Consider the following 17406-nt stretch of genomic DNA (forward strand, 5'->3'; position numbering starts at 1 on the left):
TTTCAAAATTATGATTACAATTATTAAGTAATTAATACCCACAGTAAGATTAAGTATGAACATAGCTTAAATCTTGTCAATCTCTATGAGCCTACGCAGACCTCAACGTTGAGATTAAATAGGAATTTTCATGATGGCCTCATTTAATGTAAAAATGAGAATGAATAATATAGTTGTTATGAATCTTACACAAGAAATAGAAATTCAAATTTGACAGGTTGATATGATGGACAATGGTTATATTTTTCATTTTAATAAAGAAAAAATGGAAAACAAATAGGGGCAAATTCATACCTCATTGTGATATAATATGATCTCATTGAAGGCAACATGACTTGAGAACCATCATATCAACTGCGTAGTGTATTACAAATTGTTTATACTTCAACCCATACGATGATTTCTACCAAATGAAAAAACAAATAAATTTCACTCTATCCCTTCGACGTATACTGACAACCAATTTCATTAAAGAAAACTATACCGGAATCGACAAACAACTGTACCAATCACAATACACTATTAGGTAGCCAGCATTCAGCGTATCACCAAGAGGCTCTTCAGCTCTCTATAAAGATATGCAAATATTTGATTCAAACTGCGGTAAAATGACCAACTGCTACTGCTTGTTATAACAAATTTGTGTTGCAACTCTGATAGGAAGAGTCAACTAAATTGTGAGCTATTTACGGACAGTGAGTCAGCTAAATCTCGTGCTGTTCCTCCTTCCCCACCAACTTTTTCTCACCTTGTTAGGCGACCCTTCATTTCCGAGCTTGTGGAGAATCACCTTCGTTTCTCTGAGTCTCGAACCGTAATCTTTTTTCCAAGCTTCAAACATCTGTCTCAATCTTCTAAGCTCCTGGTCCGGATCCAAGTTTGCATCAACCTGACCTGATTTTGCTTCAACCAAGAACTTGGCATCGTCGCCAAATATTTGACTCCTCTGCTCGAACTCATCAGCCAATCGACTAATTACACTTAGACCAGCATTCATTCGTCTAACTCCACTGCTCTCTTGAGCCCTAAAGTTGCTCCCTCTATCCCAGCTTGACTCACTTTCCTCGATTGCATTGGATGATGCATCAGAATTTCTCCGCGAATCATCAACAGCCAGACTTCTCTTTGCAATGGAAAGGCTCGACTGGAGTGATCTCATTTGTTTCTGCCATACCTCTTCCATGGATTTCATTTTCAGTTCATATTCTGACCATCGGTTCTCGTACTGCTGAAGTCGTTGGTGAAGGACATCATTTTCCTCTTCCTTTTTTCTCAGTGCAGCTTCAGCTCTAAGAACTCGGCGTTGCATTTCAGCAAGGAACGATGACTTCACCAGCACCTCTTCCTGTTCAGCGCCCTGATTTGGAACATACCAGTGTCAGTAGTCTTCAAGTCTAAAAAATATTTAGTATTTTCATTTTTTATACTAAATTTGTATGTTGTAAGAGAAAAGGACAAAATTAGGGTAAATTCCCAGCATTAAAATTAGAGAGCAATAGCAAGAACAAGAAGGTAGAAAGCTACGTAAATAGGAAAAGAGATCCAAGTGTCCTAGACAAATTCAAATCACAGTCAGTAACTAGTGACAAAGTATAAATATGAAACTTCACGGTTACCAACAGAGTCCTGACTACCTTCATGCCACCGAAATGCAGAAATCCTATGTCTCCAGAGCATCTTCGGACCATCCAGCCACGGATAACTGGAAAATAAAAAATTCAGGAAAACAAAATGCCTTTAGTACCACTAATCTTCAGATTAAATGTAATGCTTAGATCACTTCTATTGAGATGTGGAGAATGGAAATTTATAGGATGTCATGAGAGACAAGGGATGCACTTAAAAATCAAGTCTGTGTTTGCTCAATGAATGTGTTCCTAATTTTCATTTTTGTATTCTCCAGAACTACCTATTGACTTACGGAATCATAAAGTTTCAAGCGCACATGAAAATCACTGGCAAAAACTCAACAAACTTAACCAATGAAACAACTCATCTTATTAGGATTTATTCATACTTTAATCAATAACTCCAATAAATATATTCTGAATAACAGTCAAACATTGAATAAGTTCGGAGTAATCTGATTTACAGCATATGCAAAAAGTTCAATAATTAAAAGAAAATGGAATGCGTCAGGCAACAGAATTAGATACAATTGATACATATCATGATTAGTCATAAGGAAAATTCTCGAACTAGTTTTTCTGCTTCCTTTGGTTGCCAGTGATTAAAAGTGGAACCAATCACAGGCCTTCCACCACTGGGTCCAGTAAACCCCGTTCTTGATTGACAAATGACAAGTCGACATATTATACCAGTTGTTTGCTGGTTTTCAAGAATCATAATGGTTTCAATGAAACAGGTTTTAGTATCCAACTGGATTAGATGAAGCAGTCGAGTAGTGCCACCGTTTGGACCAGCGAGTCACACTGATCTCAAGAGAAATAATGAAAGAACTCTAATGATTTATAGTTATCTTCATCTAATAGAAACTAATAAGTACCTGATTGGATTAGAACTGATGCCTCATAAATGTTTTTGAACTTTTTCCTCCTAATCCTGCCTTTTACTTGTTTTTGAATAGATATAGCTGCTCTATGCCTCTCTAATAAGACTGCATACTCTTTTCTAGTTTTTTCACCCCGAAGAACTGCATTAAAAAGTTTCATGGATCAGATTGATCAGTTTATGTAGCAAAATACAATAAGAAAAGCATGCTAAAATACTTCTTACATGACTGAAGAGTGATAATGCATCTCCTTAAGTACTTCGTGTAGCGGCGAACTTGATGACCTCTAAAGCAGCTTTGTACACATGAGATGCCATGCAGAGTACGATTTCTTGTGTCCTCAAGTATCCCAATCTGAAAGAATTGATAATACGATACAGACTGATCAAGTTAGAAGGCTCTTGGCTATAGTCAGTTACACCAGTAGACAAATAATTTATGAATAAAAACTCTGGACTACAGAAACTTAAGCTAATTGTTATTTTTATTATTTATTGGTATCTTCCTGATATTTTAATATACATATGGCGCCTGTTTGGTACTGCTACAAAGCAGATTAAAATCAATTTCTGGACCGTTGCTGTCTTTTACCATTTGAAAAATTAAAAGTGCTCAGTCTTCTCAGACTTTCCACGGACACAGGTCAGGGACATTTTCTCATCTTTGCCCTTCAATTGATTAGTACATTGCAAAAGTGGGATACTTGTGAGGGCAAAATGGACACACACACAATACTTTGCATTGAATGATAAGTGGGCCATGTGACTCGACAAGAAAATCAATTCTCCATTTTGTAAGAAGCACGCCCAGACAGCCTCATAGTTGTACATGTTATGTACAAGCACAAAATGATCTAAGAACTTAACTTATTTTTGTATGATTAGACTTCAGAGAGGACAAAATAGGTCTGAACTACATTTGTTTCTGCAGAATATTTGTCACCATTTTATCAAATCATTTTGTTGGCCAACCAATCTATACTCAGAACTTCATTGTGGAGTAGTACTAAGCCCAACATTTGGCTATTTATCATTACATAGTGGCTACCGTATAGCAACTTTCCACATTGATTATTGAAAAATATCAAAATTTTGGTTTCCTGACGTATAAAACTTGGATTCTGATTTGAGAAATTATGAGAGGAGAGAGATGTATGTCTCTATTACAGTGTCAAAACACTTGGCAATGCTTCCTCAACCACGAAGTTTTTCGCCTAAGAGCAGAACCCAGAAGGGGGACTGAATATAGCAAATGAGAAAAGGCAATACGAAAAACTTCTCACCTGTCCAGTTCGAAAAAACAACTTGGTGTAGCCAACTTGATACATATCAGGTAGGATGTTGAACTGATGAAGAATTTCTACTGAAACACTGAGTGGATCCTGTGACGCAACATGGTCAAGTAGAAGAAAACCATACCTAACAAAGGAAAAATGTTAGATAGTAGCCAACCAGATATAGAAGACTAAAAAGAAAAATTATTAAAAGGCTTATAACAATTTTATCTTCTTTACCTTCTAGCAAACTTTTGATGCGACATTTTGGTAGGAAATCCGGATCTTGATATTCGAACAACTTCTAAGACCCCACAACACCGCAGCTGCTGCAACACCAATCCTTGATTGTAGATTCCAGGAGACTGGATGTCATTGGGCTTTATACAGCGTATGAAATGTGGGGTTGTTTTCTCAAGGCGTTGCATTAACTGAAATAATTGGCCCTAACACGAAAAAAAGATAATAATAAGTAGGAGCTTCTGGAATTGATTGATTGAAGATCAAAGAATTAATTCCCTGATTTATGTGACTGTATAGTTTTCTTTTTTAAGTTCCTTAAGTGCAATTTAGTTTCCTTAACAGATAGGATTGTACACTATATATTATATTTTTTTTTTGACCAAAAGGATGAATGATATACTATTTTATAGGAGGTATCATAGCCCAAAAAGCTCAAACAAGAATTTGATCCATCTAAAGTTGGATTCCAAGATTGGTGTTTTTAGATGAGCCAACATCTTGAGGGGCATGTAAAGGGTAAAATCCCACATTGTTTAGATATGAAAGTAACAGTCAACATAAAAAAGGTTTTGGCTATCCACGTTTTATGAATTTTCTTGCATAGTGCGTTCATGAAATAAAACTAACTTTGTAAATTGAGAAGGTTAATATAAGATCAATTGAAAAAGAGAAATCTGAGTCTAATGTTTCATAATTTTCAATATGGTCCTTGTATGTATCATATTAAAAGCTCCTGATGCTGCAAAATGACATATATGCTCATGAAAGTAATATTGTGCATTCTTAATTATGAAAAGGGCCATTATAGCGCCATTCTCTAAATAGACCGAAAGTGTATGACTGATGTAACCTCTAATCACACTATGAAATTAGTCGACTAGATTTTTATGTTCTAGGAATATCTCCATTAAAGCTGCCTCCAGGAATACAAACAAGACCATTATAGACCTTAATTTCAACTAAAAGAAAGTTTATTGCCGCCATCTTCACAAATTTTATCCCATTTATACCATGTAGGTGTCTCAACAAATATTAAGACTTTTATTTCACAAGAATATTTTATTGGTGCCAATCTGAGGCGTCATCTTTGACCTAATGAAACTGATTTATTACATCCTTTGGAGTACTGTGCTGGGGATCCTTTCTTATTATTAAAATATTCTTTCTCTGGAGCTTGGGGGTGAAAATTCCATTGCATTGACCTTTTCATTTCTAGCACAAGTGATTTACTACCTCTAGCTGACTAATCTGCAGACCAACTTAGTTTGACACCAAAAAATTTCAAAAAGCCAATTCTGATAGTGACATTCTTAACATGAAGGAAGTCACCCCATCTGCTGTTAATTTGTTTGAATTGGGCGTATTGTAGATAGAAATAAAAGTATCTTACATCTAAAATGACACTATCTTTTCAATCATTTGAGCAGGAAAGGTCAGAGATTGTACCTTGAATTTTGTCGCAACACTTAATTTTTGTGAATCTGCTCCACCTGACTTATAGAGTGCCCCTATTACAGGCTTCTCAGATTGGGTGAGCAAGCTGGACGCAAAAGCCTTAGGAAGGTGGCATGTGCAAGAAGATAGAAGTTGAATGGAATCCAAGTGAAGTAAATCCCGATTCTTCTCTAGAAACCCAGTTGTATCATACACAACCTGAGATAAGCATGGAAATTACTAATTCTCCAGAAAGCAACAATAAAAAAAGAAAATTTTAGCTAAAGAATTTATTTTTATCAGAGAATTTTGTGGAATTTGCTTCTCAGCAACAAAGAGAATTAAACTGAAGAACATATGACCCGAACAGGCAAAGTATTGCCCTTGATAATTAGTTCAACAATGGACAACATCCAACTCAGTAAGTTTAATAACATATAGAAGAGTCATGCCCTGTACTTTATCCAGAAACTCAGGTAACAGGAGTGATTGCAATGATATTGATGAAATAAGATTTTGTTAGGACTCTCTCTATCTCTCTCTCTCTCTGTGTTTCTTTTTCAATCGATTTCTTTGTTTTGCTGGGGATGGGGTAGAGAAGGGGCGGGGGCTAGTCTTCTTTGTTTACAAAGGGTTTTTTATCTAAGTGGTGGTAGTTAGAAACCTGAATTTTATTTTCATTGAATGCTTCCACCAACACTAAAAGGAAAAAATGCAAATTGAACAAAATGTAGACCTAAGGAAGCAGGGGTAACTGTTAAGTAACCTATGAAGACTTTATCAATAATAAAGTGAATACCTGGCCTGCATAATGGGACACCATAAATGCTTTGCCTCTTTCTCCTCTAAAAAAAGTGTTTGAATTCAAATGTTGCTTAAGCTTATTGGCAAAGGTCAAATCTGTGCCATTCGGAAAGGTTGACTCCTCATCTAACAAGGATAACAAACCCAATGGTTTCTGTAAAAAAAACAAAATAGATTTCATACGTAAATTGTATGTATTATCATTCTGTAAGTAAAATCTGAAGATCCAAAGTTTATAGGATGATTTGAAAAAAAATGTAAAAACTGTTTAGTAGAATAATATGTAATACAAAATTGAGTTTAAAAAAAAAAAAAACATACCTTCTCAAAAAGATTTAGACAATCTTGATTGTCGTCAAAATCTACTTTTGCCCAGTCAATGCCATTGTAAATGTATTCCTGGAAAAGAATTTCAAAATCAACGAATCAAGGAAGAGTCCAATCATGCCACTACGACATTGTCCATATCTCCAGCAATCTTCGAAGTCCTAAACATTTGGTCTCATTTAACATTAAACATGCTTCCAAAATTTCAACTCCAAAAATAACTAAGGGACCCCTTCAATTGACTCACATAAAACGTACAAGTCAAATATATTTACAATTAAATTTCTTGTTCATTTCTAAATTCCTCAAAGATATACTTGCAGCAGCTAACTGTTCCAGCCAACAGGGGTATAACCGTTTAATTGCAGAAGCCTTAGTTAAATTTCCCGATACTATATAATAATGACCAAAAACCAAGAAATGGCCTTCTAATTTACTGAATTTGATTCCATGGGTCCACTTTTCTATGAATTTCTCAGATTTATTTGAATTTGTCCAAGAAATCTCAAGTAGGTAGAGGTAAAGGAATTCAGTGAATACAACAGTTTTGTGTCCACTCATTTAGTACAGAAAGAAAAAAACAATTCATTGAGAGAAATCAATATAGCATATCAATCAAATAAATAAGGTAAAAATCCTCAAAAATGACTAAATTTAATTAGTGACTATTTTCTAGGGCTTCAAAGAAATAGAAAATCCAAATATAAAGTAGACAGATACGAAGAGATATTGAATGGTCACCTCTTGCTCCAACTTGAACAAGTGACGGTTGAAGTGTTGCTGTAATCTTTCATTGGCATAATTGATGCAGAACTGCTCAAAACTATTCCTCTAGGAAAGTATTGAAAAAAATAATATGCACAGTTATAAACGCAAATACAAAGAAAATGAAACACACACATTAAATCAATAAAAGATAGGCATATACCTCAAATGATTCAAATCCGTAGATATCAAGAATGCTGATAGACCTTCCAGTACGTCGTTTACCAACTGCTAGTGATTTGTTGATTTGTTCAATGAGCCAGTCAAACAAACAAGAATAAATTGACTTTGCCAGTGCATCTCTTGTATCGATGGCCTGAAAGATGCATGGAGTAATAAAAAATAAATGAGGAATTATGATTGATATAGTTTACTAATTCACAAGGCCATTGAGTGTCTCATCTATCAGATAATTCTTCTTTACGAATTGTCTAACCTGAGATTGAGTAAGCTTTTGTACAATATTCTCATTTCTTATAATCATGTTTCGGGTTGATAATGCTAGCTTTAGTTCCTCAACTTGACACCCAATTAATGTAGCAACATTGATTAGACCTGAAATTGTACATCCAACATGGAGTAGAATTCAAGCAAAGATCATGAGGTTACAAGAAAAAGGAGTATGTACTTGTCACATAAATAGATGCTTTTTCATGATTACAACACATCAGAATGATAATTTACTTGTAAAAAAAAAATAAAAAATAAAAAAAAAATTAGATATTATGAAATGTACAAAAAGACGAGTAACGTTAAGGAAGAAATTGTTGTAAATCATCAAGAAAAAGGAGTATGTAGTTGTCACATAAATAGATGCTTTTTCATGATTACAACACATCAGAATGATAGTTTACATGTAAAAAAAAAAAAAAAAAAATTAGATATTATGAAATGTACAAAAAGACAAGTAACATTAAGGAAGAAATTGTTGCAAATCATGAATTTTTTTAACATTCTATTCAACCTACAAAGGCCACCCTAAAACCAAAATTCAACTCATTTTGCTGCCACCATGCCACGCTAAACTGCAAAAAGATCAACTTAAGTAAATAAAAATTGATTTTTAAAATTTAATCTACAAAGTACTCATTCCGCTCCATGATATATAGCAGAGTGCCTAATGGAAAATGCTGAATTTCATCATCATTAGGTTTATACCTTCTCGTCCCAATTTATTTTAAGCCTAGAACTTGATAGTTTCACGACAAGGGTACTACTAATTTGAAAATGAAATTGAGGGAACCAGATGTGCCTCAGCCTTAAATATCAGAATCAATCATGCTTAGTCTTAAATATAGGAATTAAAGGCACAACATAGCTCTTTCAAGGGGTGATCTGTGGCCAAATATGTTTAATAGTAAAATAGATACCCCATGTCCACAACTGAATGTATTGGTTTTGAGTTGGCTCGAAGTTTTAGAGAGAGTTAAAAATGTAGGAATTTGATGCATCTTTGTGAACGTTTGGAAGGAAAATTTAAATAATCTGTTTAAGGCTATAATACAGCTATACAATCTTAATGAAGGTAGAAAATATACAGCCTGTAATATGTGAAAAATTGTTTATTCCAACTATGTTTCATTTAAGAGTCAACCACACTAACTACCAAGAATCCTTGTTTGTCACACATATACTTAGTCATAGAATTTTTCGGGAAAAAAGAAAATATGTTCTTCGAAAGAAGTCATTAATTCTGACATCCCAAAATGAAATAAGTCACCCAATCACAAAGATAACAGTAAAAGCAAAATGATCTATCACAACAGAGTTCCATCTAAACCTCACTAGCAAAAGGCAACGTCAGAAGTTGCAAATAGTATCTCCATAAGCCAATTGTAATAATCAACAGTTGCTAGACCCAAAGAGAGATCATCTCACCAAGGTTCTGTAGACTAAAAATTTCCCCAACACTGTCTTAGTCAAGCAAAAACCTAGAGCACCATACCAATCCGAACAATTTTAAAAAAATGTTCGTATTCAAGTAAAAGAATAAGGTAGAACATGAACTTAAATGAACATATCTTGGGAATCTATACATAAAATTGGTATTACACAATCGTTACAAAATAATTTGATGTCAAATGTGCTAGATAACGAGGGTTTGATATTATCTACGGCTTTTATTTATCTCCCAAGATTTTTCTAAAGTTAGCTTATATTATTGTAATTGAAGTAGTAATTCCAAGTTTACAATTAGATTGAATATTTCCTTTCTCCTCTAGTTGTAATTATGGAGGTAAGCTATATGTCCCCTCCCATTCGTATTGTATTAATAAATACGGTTGGAGTACTCTAAAGCTCAACCCACCCCACATTGGGTCTAGATGGAGACCTAAAATCCCGCCCTAGGCTTTGATGGTGTTTTAGCTAAAAAATACAAATAAAATAACGAAAGTTCCAATTTGAATCTTGCAAGAAGCTAAAGATGTTCATACAGAAAATCAGCAATCTCAACTGGGGCTAAAGCTCTTTCCAATGCAACTAGAATTGCTGGTTTGAAAATGTTTGGTGAAATTTGACCTATTTGTGAACCGATTCAAGCATTTGCATTTCACACAGTAAAAGATATCCTTAGTATGAGGAACCAGCCAGTTGATGCAATGATCCCTAAACACTACACCTTTGAACAGTAACTTTTTATATGATCAGTATGGAATATTACCTTCATCCAAAACAGGTTCAACATGGTTTTCACTATCAACCGCAGTATAGGTGACATTCCCCAGCCATAGTACTGCAGCAAGCATCGCAAATACACTCTCTTGGTCCTCTTTACTCACACGAAAAATATCCATGGCTTCCTGAAAAAGAAAAGGAAAATATTTATAGATACATATGATTCAAAATAAAGATGTAAACAAGTGAGGAATCCTGGAAGGAGAATACCATTACAACATGAAATTGTTCAGCATCGTCAACCCCAGAAATTGTATAGCAATTGCTTTGCCTCAAATAATTGAACTCATTTGCATTCTTCAAGTTCAATTTTTCTGCATAAGAGAGCATAGACATGACGAATCTAGATATCCAACAAAAATAAGCAGCAAGACAAAAATGAGATAAAGATGGTAATAAAGGTTGCATGAATATGACTCTGAAACAGTAAGAGGTAAAAGTAGAACAATTCAAGGTGGAATTAAAGCATAGGGCATCTGCATACGGAATTGGCAGGATTCTGACAGTGATGTACGCTAGGAATACAAATAAAGACAACCTGTACCTCTAAGAATTGGTGGAGCTCCAGCACATAGCTGATAAAATATATGATATGACCTTTCTCCCTCTGATTGCTGAACCACTCTGGACTGCATCGAAACAGTTTCATTGAGTCTTCAGTATGAGAAATCAAATGTAAACACAAACAGTTGGGAAATACCTTCTCGAGTAAAACTGTGAATACCAATGAACCGTTTAGGAACAACATACAAAATAAGTAATTTAGGTCAGTCTTTCTGATTCCAGAATTGCATACAATAATCTAATGTCAAGACCCTTATGCTGGATACAGACTTACAAGTTTGGATTTCGGCACCCGACAGTTTTCCAGTTTCACTGAAGTGAATTTCAATCAGCTTTCCCTGTAATTGGATTAACTTACATGACTGAATACTACAAGCAAAGGCTATAAATTCAGCTATTTATTTCCAGAAAATAATTGTACTGTTCTATATGAACATCAATCAAGCATAAATTAACCGTGCAACAAGAGACTTACAAAACGACTTGAATTGTTATTTCTCAATGTTTTGGCATTGCCAAAGGCTTCCAGAATTGGATTTGTTTTTAATATCTCATACTCGATTCCACTACCACCTCCTAGTGCAGCCAAATATTGCATTGCTATCTTCGCTGTTTCTGTTTTGCCAGCTCCACTTTCCCCACTGGATTAGAAGAAAACAAGCAAACAACCATAGATAAATAGGTTCTACATCGGATTACAAGATGACATGAAAAAAATACCAAGTAATTAAGATCAATCACAATGTCATAGGTTCTCATTTCATATATCTCAAATGGTTTCAAAGTTTCAATTATGATCATAATGTTTACAATTCACATATTAAGACCTTGTTTGAATTAACTAAAAAATTCAATTGAAATTTAAGTCAAATTCAACAATTAATTCTAACTACATATTTAATGGGAACCACAAAATTTCAATCACACATTCCATCAACTTTTATCAAAATCTACTAAAAACTAATTTTTATCTAAATTGAACATGGGCTAAATAAAGTTACTGGTTTTTACCACCTAGTGTATCTTGAAAGCAAAATAAAGCTTTAAAAGCTAAAAGAATTTGATATTGAATTAAGGAGCAATTTTGAGAAAAGTACCCTCAAGATATCCCCAGCATCACCTGAAGATATTTAAACCTGACTCCGGTATGGGGCCCTAAGCAGAAAGATGTAATGGGAAGGGGAAAAAGTCATTTTACACCTGACCCTTATATTGGGCCTCTTGTGGACTACCATATACGATGGAACCAATTGGACACAAGTTGACTAACACTAGATTTAATCCATTGTGTCCCTTACTAGCTACATTTGGTTAAAGGCAGTATTAAAATTTCACCATGTTAGAGCTATATGTAGGAGATTGGACTGGATAAGGACTGTGTAGACCGAAGCTTGAAGGAGACTGTGTATATAAGAAGATGAGAATGGCTGCCCAATCTAACCCTATCTGTTGGACTATCTTCCCCATTTCTTTATCAAATTAGAGCTCTCACGCACCCGCTGAGCTACCAGTGTGCATTTTCTCCAATTGAATCTTAGATCAGCCCAAGCTTGAATCTCAACTTTCCAGCCACCCTTGTAGCACCCCTTTGGAGGATATTCAGGAAGATTCAAAGAAAAGTGAATCTATTCGACTGAGGTAAAGCTTTAATTCACACGTGTACATTAATTCTTGATTGCAGCAGGCTACATGGATTCTAGTCTTAGATTTGAAAGAGGGGTTAAAATTGTTTAAAACCTATGCTTCTTCGGGTTTTGATTCCAACACCGACAACCAACATGGCATTAAAGTAGGACATACGTTCCTCCACTAGTTTGTGCGAATTGTGCGGAAAGTCAATCCTTAAAAACTAATGGAAACAAAGTCGGGGTCTTAAGAAAAACCAGTAGATGCATGCATGACACTGGCATGTGACATGCACAAGATATAGAATAGTTAGGAAGAGCTCATCTGAAGTGAAATAGAATAGAATCCCATCCTAAAACTCAGAAATGCTACACATATGTACCAGAAAAGATAAACAAACATGAAAACCATCACGGAAAGTTCTTGCAATAAGCAATTCATAACTCAGTCCTCTCCCAAATTTGTAGCATTACAAATCCTCTGATACCCAACTAACCCAATTTCATTTTCTTTTTCGTTGATTGGGTTACGGGTAGGTGGGGGCAACAATTGTTAAAACATGCGTTAGAGGAAACAAATTTATTAATTTAAATTGTCTTCAACTTGCCCCTGAACAATCTGGATTCATTTTTGTCATCAGAGACATTTCTTAATCAAATTCTCAGAGAAATGCACATTCTTCTTGCATTCCGGAAACTAGCAGTTGACTACTAAAATAATGCAATATGGTTGAAGTTCTTCTTCAGAAGATAACAAAAAAAGAAGTCATATTGGTCAAAAGACTGAATAAGTCCCTGCAGCATTTAACTGACCTTATAACAATAGATTGATTAACTTCATCTGCAGTTGAAAAAAACAGAGTTAAAAAAGTGTTTTGTAGAACAAACCACCAGTGAAGGTCTTAATTTCAATTGACATTTTTACAAAATCATATTGAATACTTAAATCACCTCTAATCATTTCTCGCATGGCCGTATCTGTGACGGCATATACGTGTGGGCTCTCAACAGATTTATTCTTATACGCTTCTATGTAATCGTTTCCATATAAAGGAACTTTCTTAAAGGGATTAACGGCAACCAGAACTGGACCTGCTTTAGTCTGAAATCACAAAGTGAGAAGCAAAGTGCTAGACTATTCGATAAGCCTGTGAATTGGAGAATAAATTTCTACCTGAAAACATGCACTTACATAAATCATATCTCGATTATATCTGTACTGAAGATTGTACAATACTGATGGCTCATTCAAATAACTTAGTTGCATAAGATCATCAACGCCATCAAGTATATCAGGATTCGCTGGCACCAAATTTTCCGAATTCACTGTTAAGACCTAGATGTGAAAATGGGTTAGAGAATAATGCATTTAACAGCTCTACAAAAAATTATGTTAAGAAAATGGAAAATTGCACTCACTTTCCCCTCAGCCAATGATATCAACTTTTCATTCCCAGAAGTTGGAAGGATCGTCCCCAGCTCCCACTTACCATCAGGAAGTTGAAACCATGATGTAAGCTTCTGAAACAGCAAAATTTTAGGTAGTATAATAAATTATTATTATTATACAGATTATGTTGACAGATATAGCCTACATAATATATATAACTTGAATAGAGCTACAGGTTAATCTTCCGTGTAAATTAAGTAGAAATCACGAATGAGGTAGTGTCTCTAAATGAAAACCGAGGATCTTCAAATATTTCAGTGCAGGCCTTGCTAAAATGTTCTTTTGATTGCGGTGGTGTTTAGGTACGGTAAAATAGAAATTTACTTTGTTATTTCAACTTGATGGTTTGAAGTTATGATTTAAGTCAAAGCAAAAGAATTTAAGAATAGCTATTCATTTCGAGAAGGGAATTTAAGCACAGATGCAGAACATGACAAACATGCAAATATGACATTCTCCAAGAATGTAGGAGATACAAACCACATATGTAATGAATAAAAACGATTATATGATATATCATCTAAAATACTTTTTTACTCAAATAACTCTTAGGCTTGTGGTTTTCTAAATTGGATTCTTGAATAAAAGGAACAAGACTAGCCGCCGGAAGTTCATAAAGCGCCATGGAAAAACAATGGCATAGTGCTCATTGGAGATGCATATGTCATGGTCAATCACTTTTTTAATTTATTCCCTTTTCCTTACCTTATTATATTTTTTTCCTATTTCTCAACTCATTTGAAACCAAGGCTTGTCATATTATAATCAACCATATCTTTGTTTTCTAAATTACATTTTAATCCTAGTGTCCTTTGAGTACATCAACATTCACAAGTCCCATTGTGTCCCTCAGCAAATGGTATGAATAATCATTGCCTTCTTAAAAACTTATGCTATCTCTAGGCTTTCATGCACACTTGTTTCATGTACCTGCAACGAATAACTACAGTAAATTCACTTAGGTGAAAATAAAATCAATGTTTACCATATCAAGGAGAAGTTGAAAATGGTAATAATTATTCAGTGAAAAATGTCATTTCTCTGAATTTATATCATTTTACAACTAACGTGTGAATGTAACGTGGATTGACAATCTCATCCAACAAACTAGTGACTAGAAGGACATCACATGTGCACTTATTTTCTTGAGATCTAGCCTTTTATGCTGTTGAGTTCGATTACAAGTTCTTTATCATGAGTTAAATGTACCCCTTTGCTTTCTTTCACCATAAGTTATCACCAATATGTGTGAGCTCTTTAAAAAAAGGTTAGTGCAATTATCTTACTTCAACTTGTACACATGGTTTATAGTTTTCCTTTGTCTAATTCATTGCTATCCTGTCCTTTTCACCTTATCTTCCTTCGAAATCAAGTCCAACTAGTACTTTTTCTTATCTGGCTAACAAGACCTAATTCCAAAGGCTAGCCCACAATACAAATAATGGACAGAAACATGCACCCAAAGTTTCAGGCATTCAAAATAGCAAATTAAACAAGCAAGCAAGATATTGTAATTGTCAGATCCACTTTTCTGTGATGCACCACCACAGAATTCATTGATTCAACTGACACACGAGCATTCCCAGATTAGATGAGATATGGATATAGAATCCACACTATTAAAAAGTATGTAAAGATCAACAAGAAGCCTACAACGTGACTCTGCAAGAAGAGTGTTCAAAAGACTGTGATAGAAATAGAATAATATGAATCAGAGGATTAAATAACCAATTAATACCTTCTTGGCCACATATGGTGTTGTGTCGCTCCACTTAGAATCAACAGGCGACCATCCAAATGACTTCAAAGAACTCGCAACCTTCAAATCCTCTCCATCATCAACCACAGAAGGTCTATCCTCGGTCCGCCTACTATAGGGCGACTCATTATTCCGATAAACGTTATCATTACCATTTGCATAGCCCTCCTCAGCCTCAGTCAATGACGGACCATTTCCTAATGTAATGTCAGGAACCATCATCCTTTCATTTCCTGGTGAACCCACAAAACTGAAGTCCACTGGCAATGATTTGATCGACTGAAGAGATAGCGAGCCCTTAGATTTTTTGCTGTGACATTATTCTCAAAATGGGTCTTTTTTCTTATTTTGCTCCAATTCAATGAATTGTACAATGATTGGTAATTGGATCAAAAAGTTAACTTTTGCCTCCCTTTCTATTCTTGCAAAGTGAATCAAACTTTAAGTAGAGGTCCCACTTACTTATCTGTCTAGCTTAATGAAGGGGACATGTGGCTACCAAATTGTAGTGACTCTTCACTAATCAGTCACACCATTAACGATCTCCCACCAAATCTTAAACAATTAGTAGATGTGTTCGAGTTCGACCCGAAATTTTACTAACTTAAAATTATTCAAAAAAGTGAAAAAAAAAATGATAATAATAATAAGCAAACTTCTAAAAAAATGAAAAAATAAACAAACTTTCCGAGCAGAAACATGTAAAAATCTCGTGTAGACTTGAATTCCTCACGATCGGATAGGAATCTTGAACCCAGGTTTTTGGGAAAAATAAAATAAAATAAAAACCATTGTCAAGCGCCTTCAACGATGCAAAAAAAATAAAAAATAAAATAAAATACCAAACCTCAAAAACCTTCTTCCGGGACCGACATTCATATAATGGGTTTCCTTAGTAACTTCCCCGAAGCCCCGATCGTTCAAATTTCATGAAAAGGTGGCAATTTGACAAATAATAATGCAGGAAATATTACACAAAATTGAACAATAGAAACCCAACTTTAAACACCGGAGAAATGCTTACAGTACTAGAGACGGAGAGAGACAGATGACTTGCGCTATATGAATACAGAAAATGGACAAAATTCCAGGGCGTGTGGAGAAATCAGTAGCTTCTTCGTTGCTCAGGCTTCAAGTATTTTATGTTTCTCTCTCCCAACTTTTGTACTCTGTCACCATTGGACAATTCAAAAGCACTGGATGACGGTGTGGCTCTAACTTCCATTTGATTTTTGAATTTTTTATAACATATAAACGAATATTTGGTCTGCCATTTTCCTTTTTCTCCATTTTTTTTCCTTTATTTTGAGGCAGACACAAAATCCAGTGGCCAAACCCTCTCAAATAAAGAGTTCACAATTCACCAAATTATTAAAGATAACTATTGAATTTCGTTTTATTCGAAGTTGATTACTAACTTAAAATTTCGTTTTATTTGACTTACTAATTTGATAATGTAAGAATCTCGTTATTTTCTTACTAGTCGTGATATTAGAGTCCATTTGATTGGCTTCAATTTTACGAAAAATGTCACGTTTGAAAAATTCATTTTATACTTTAACTGTTTGATACGAAAGTGAAAATAGAGTTCGAATTTTAAGGTATAAACACTTAAATCATGTTTTTGGCCTATGGTTTTGATGGATTTTTCTTTTCCAACTTACATAAAATTGGTTTGATTTTTCCACTTTTGCAGCCTTAGTTTTTTAATCCTTCAAACTAATGAATGAGGATGGAATGTTTGACAACAAGTAATTTTGTTAAAAATTTAAGGGCGATTATTAATTTTTACCCATAAATCTTTAAAGAGAATATTAGGGATACAGTCCAATACTAATTTTTTTTCATCTTTAAATCATATGGAAAGGATTGGGATGGAATATAATTCAAATAGTGGGGGAGAGTTTGGTGATGGACCGATTCAAAAATTGACAACCGTTAGATGACGGGTAAATTGCGGAGGATTGATTGATA

The 17406-nt window shown here is 34.6% G+C and overlaps 1 protein-coding gene across 3 annotated transcripts; it reads right to left on the reverse strand.

Moving 5' to 3' along the window:
• Nucleotides 1–266: 266 nt before the first annotated feature.
• On the reverse strand, nucleotides 267–16741 carry LOC111405939 (myosin-1-like). Of its 3 annotated transcripts, XM_023035059.1 has the most exons (24): nucleotides 16457–16741; nucleotides 15412–15711; nucleotides 13643–13744; nucleotides 13416–13559; nucleotides 13175–13325; nucleotides 13037–13064; nucleotides 11074–11239; nucleotides 10873–10936; nucleotides 10735–10748; nucleotides 10579–10663; nucleotides 10245–10348; nucleotides 10021–10159; nucleotides 7795–7913; nucleotides 7522–7674; nucleotides 7335–7424; nucleotides 6588–6665; nucleotides 6262–6420; nucleotides 5475–5681; nucleotides 4026–4231; nucleotides 3795–3930; nucleotides 2737–2866; nucleotides 2507–2653; nucleotides 1635–1702; nucleotides 701–1357 (listed from the first exon to the last, which is right to left on the reverse strand). In XM_023035059.1, the coding sequence occupies exons 2-24, from the start codon at nucleotides 15652–15654 to the stop codon at nucleotides 701–703; spliced, it is 3390 nt and encodes a 1129-aa protein (XP_022890827.1). In that variant the 5' UTR covers nucleotides 15655–15711; nucleotides 16457–16741. The 3 variants fall into 3 exon arrangements, with proteins under 3 accessions (XP_022890828.1, XP_022890826.1, XP_022890827.1); XM_023035060.1 differs by having other exon boundaries at nucleotides 267–1357; nucleotides 13643–13741; nucleotides 15412–16741; XM_023035058.1 differs by having other exon boundaries at nucleotides 267–1357; nucleotides 15412–16740.
• Between the last annotated feature and the right edge of the window lie 665 nt (nucleotides 16742–17406).

The sequence above is a fragment of the Olea europaea genome, chromosome 12 (assembly GCF_002742605.1).
Source record: "Olea europaea var. sylvestris chromosome 12, O_europaea_v1, whole genome shotgun sequence".
Classification (NCBI taxonomy): domain Eukaryota; kingdom Viridiplantae; phylum Streptophyta; class Magnoliopsida; order Lamiales; family Oleaceae; genus Olea; species Olea europaea.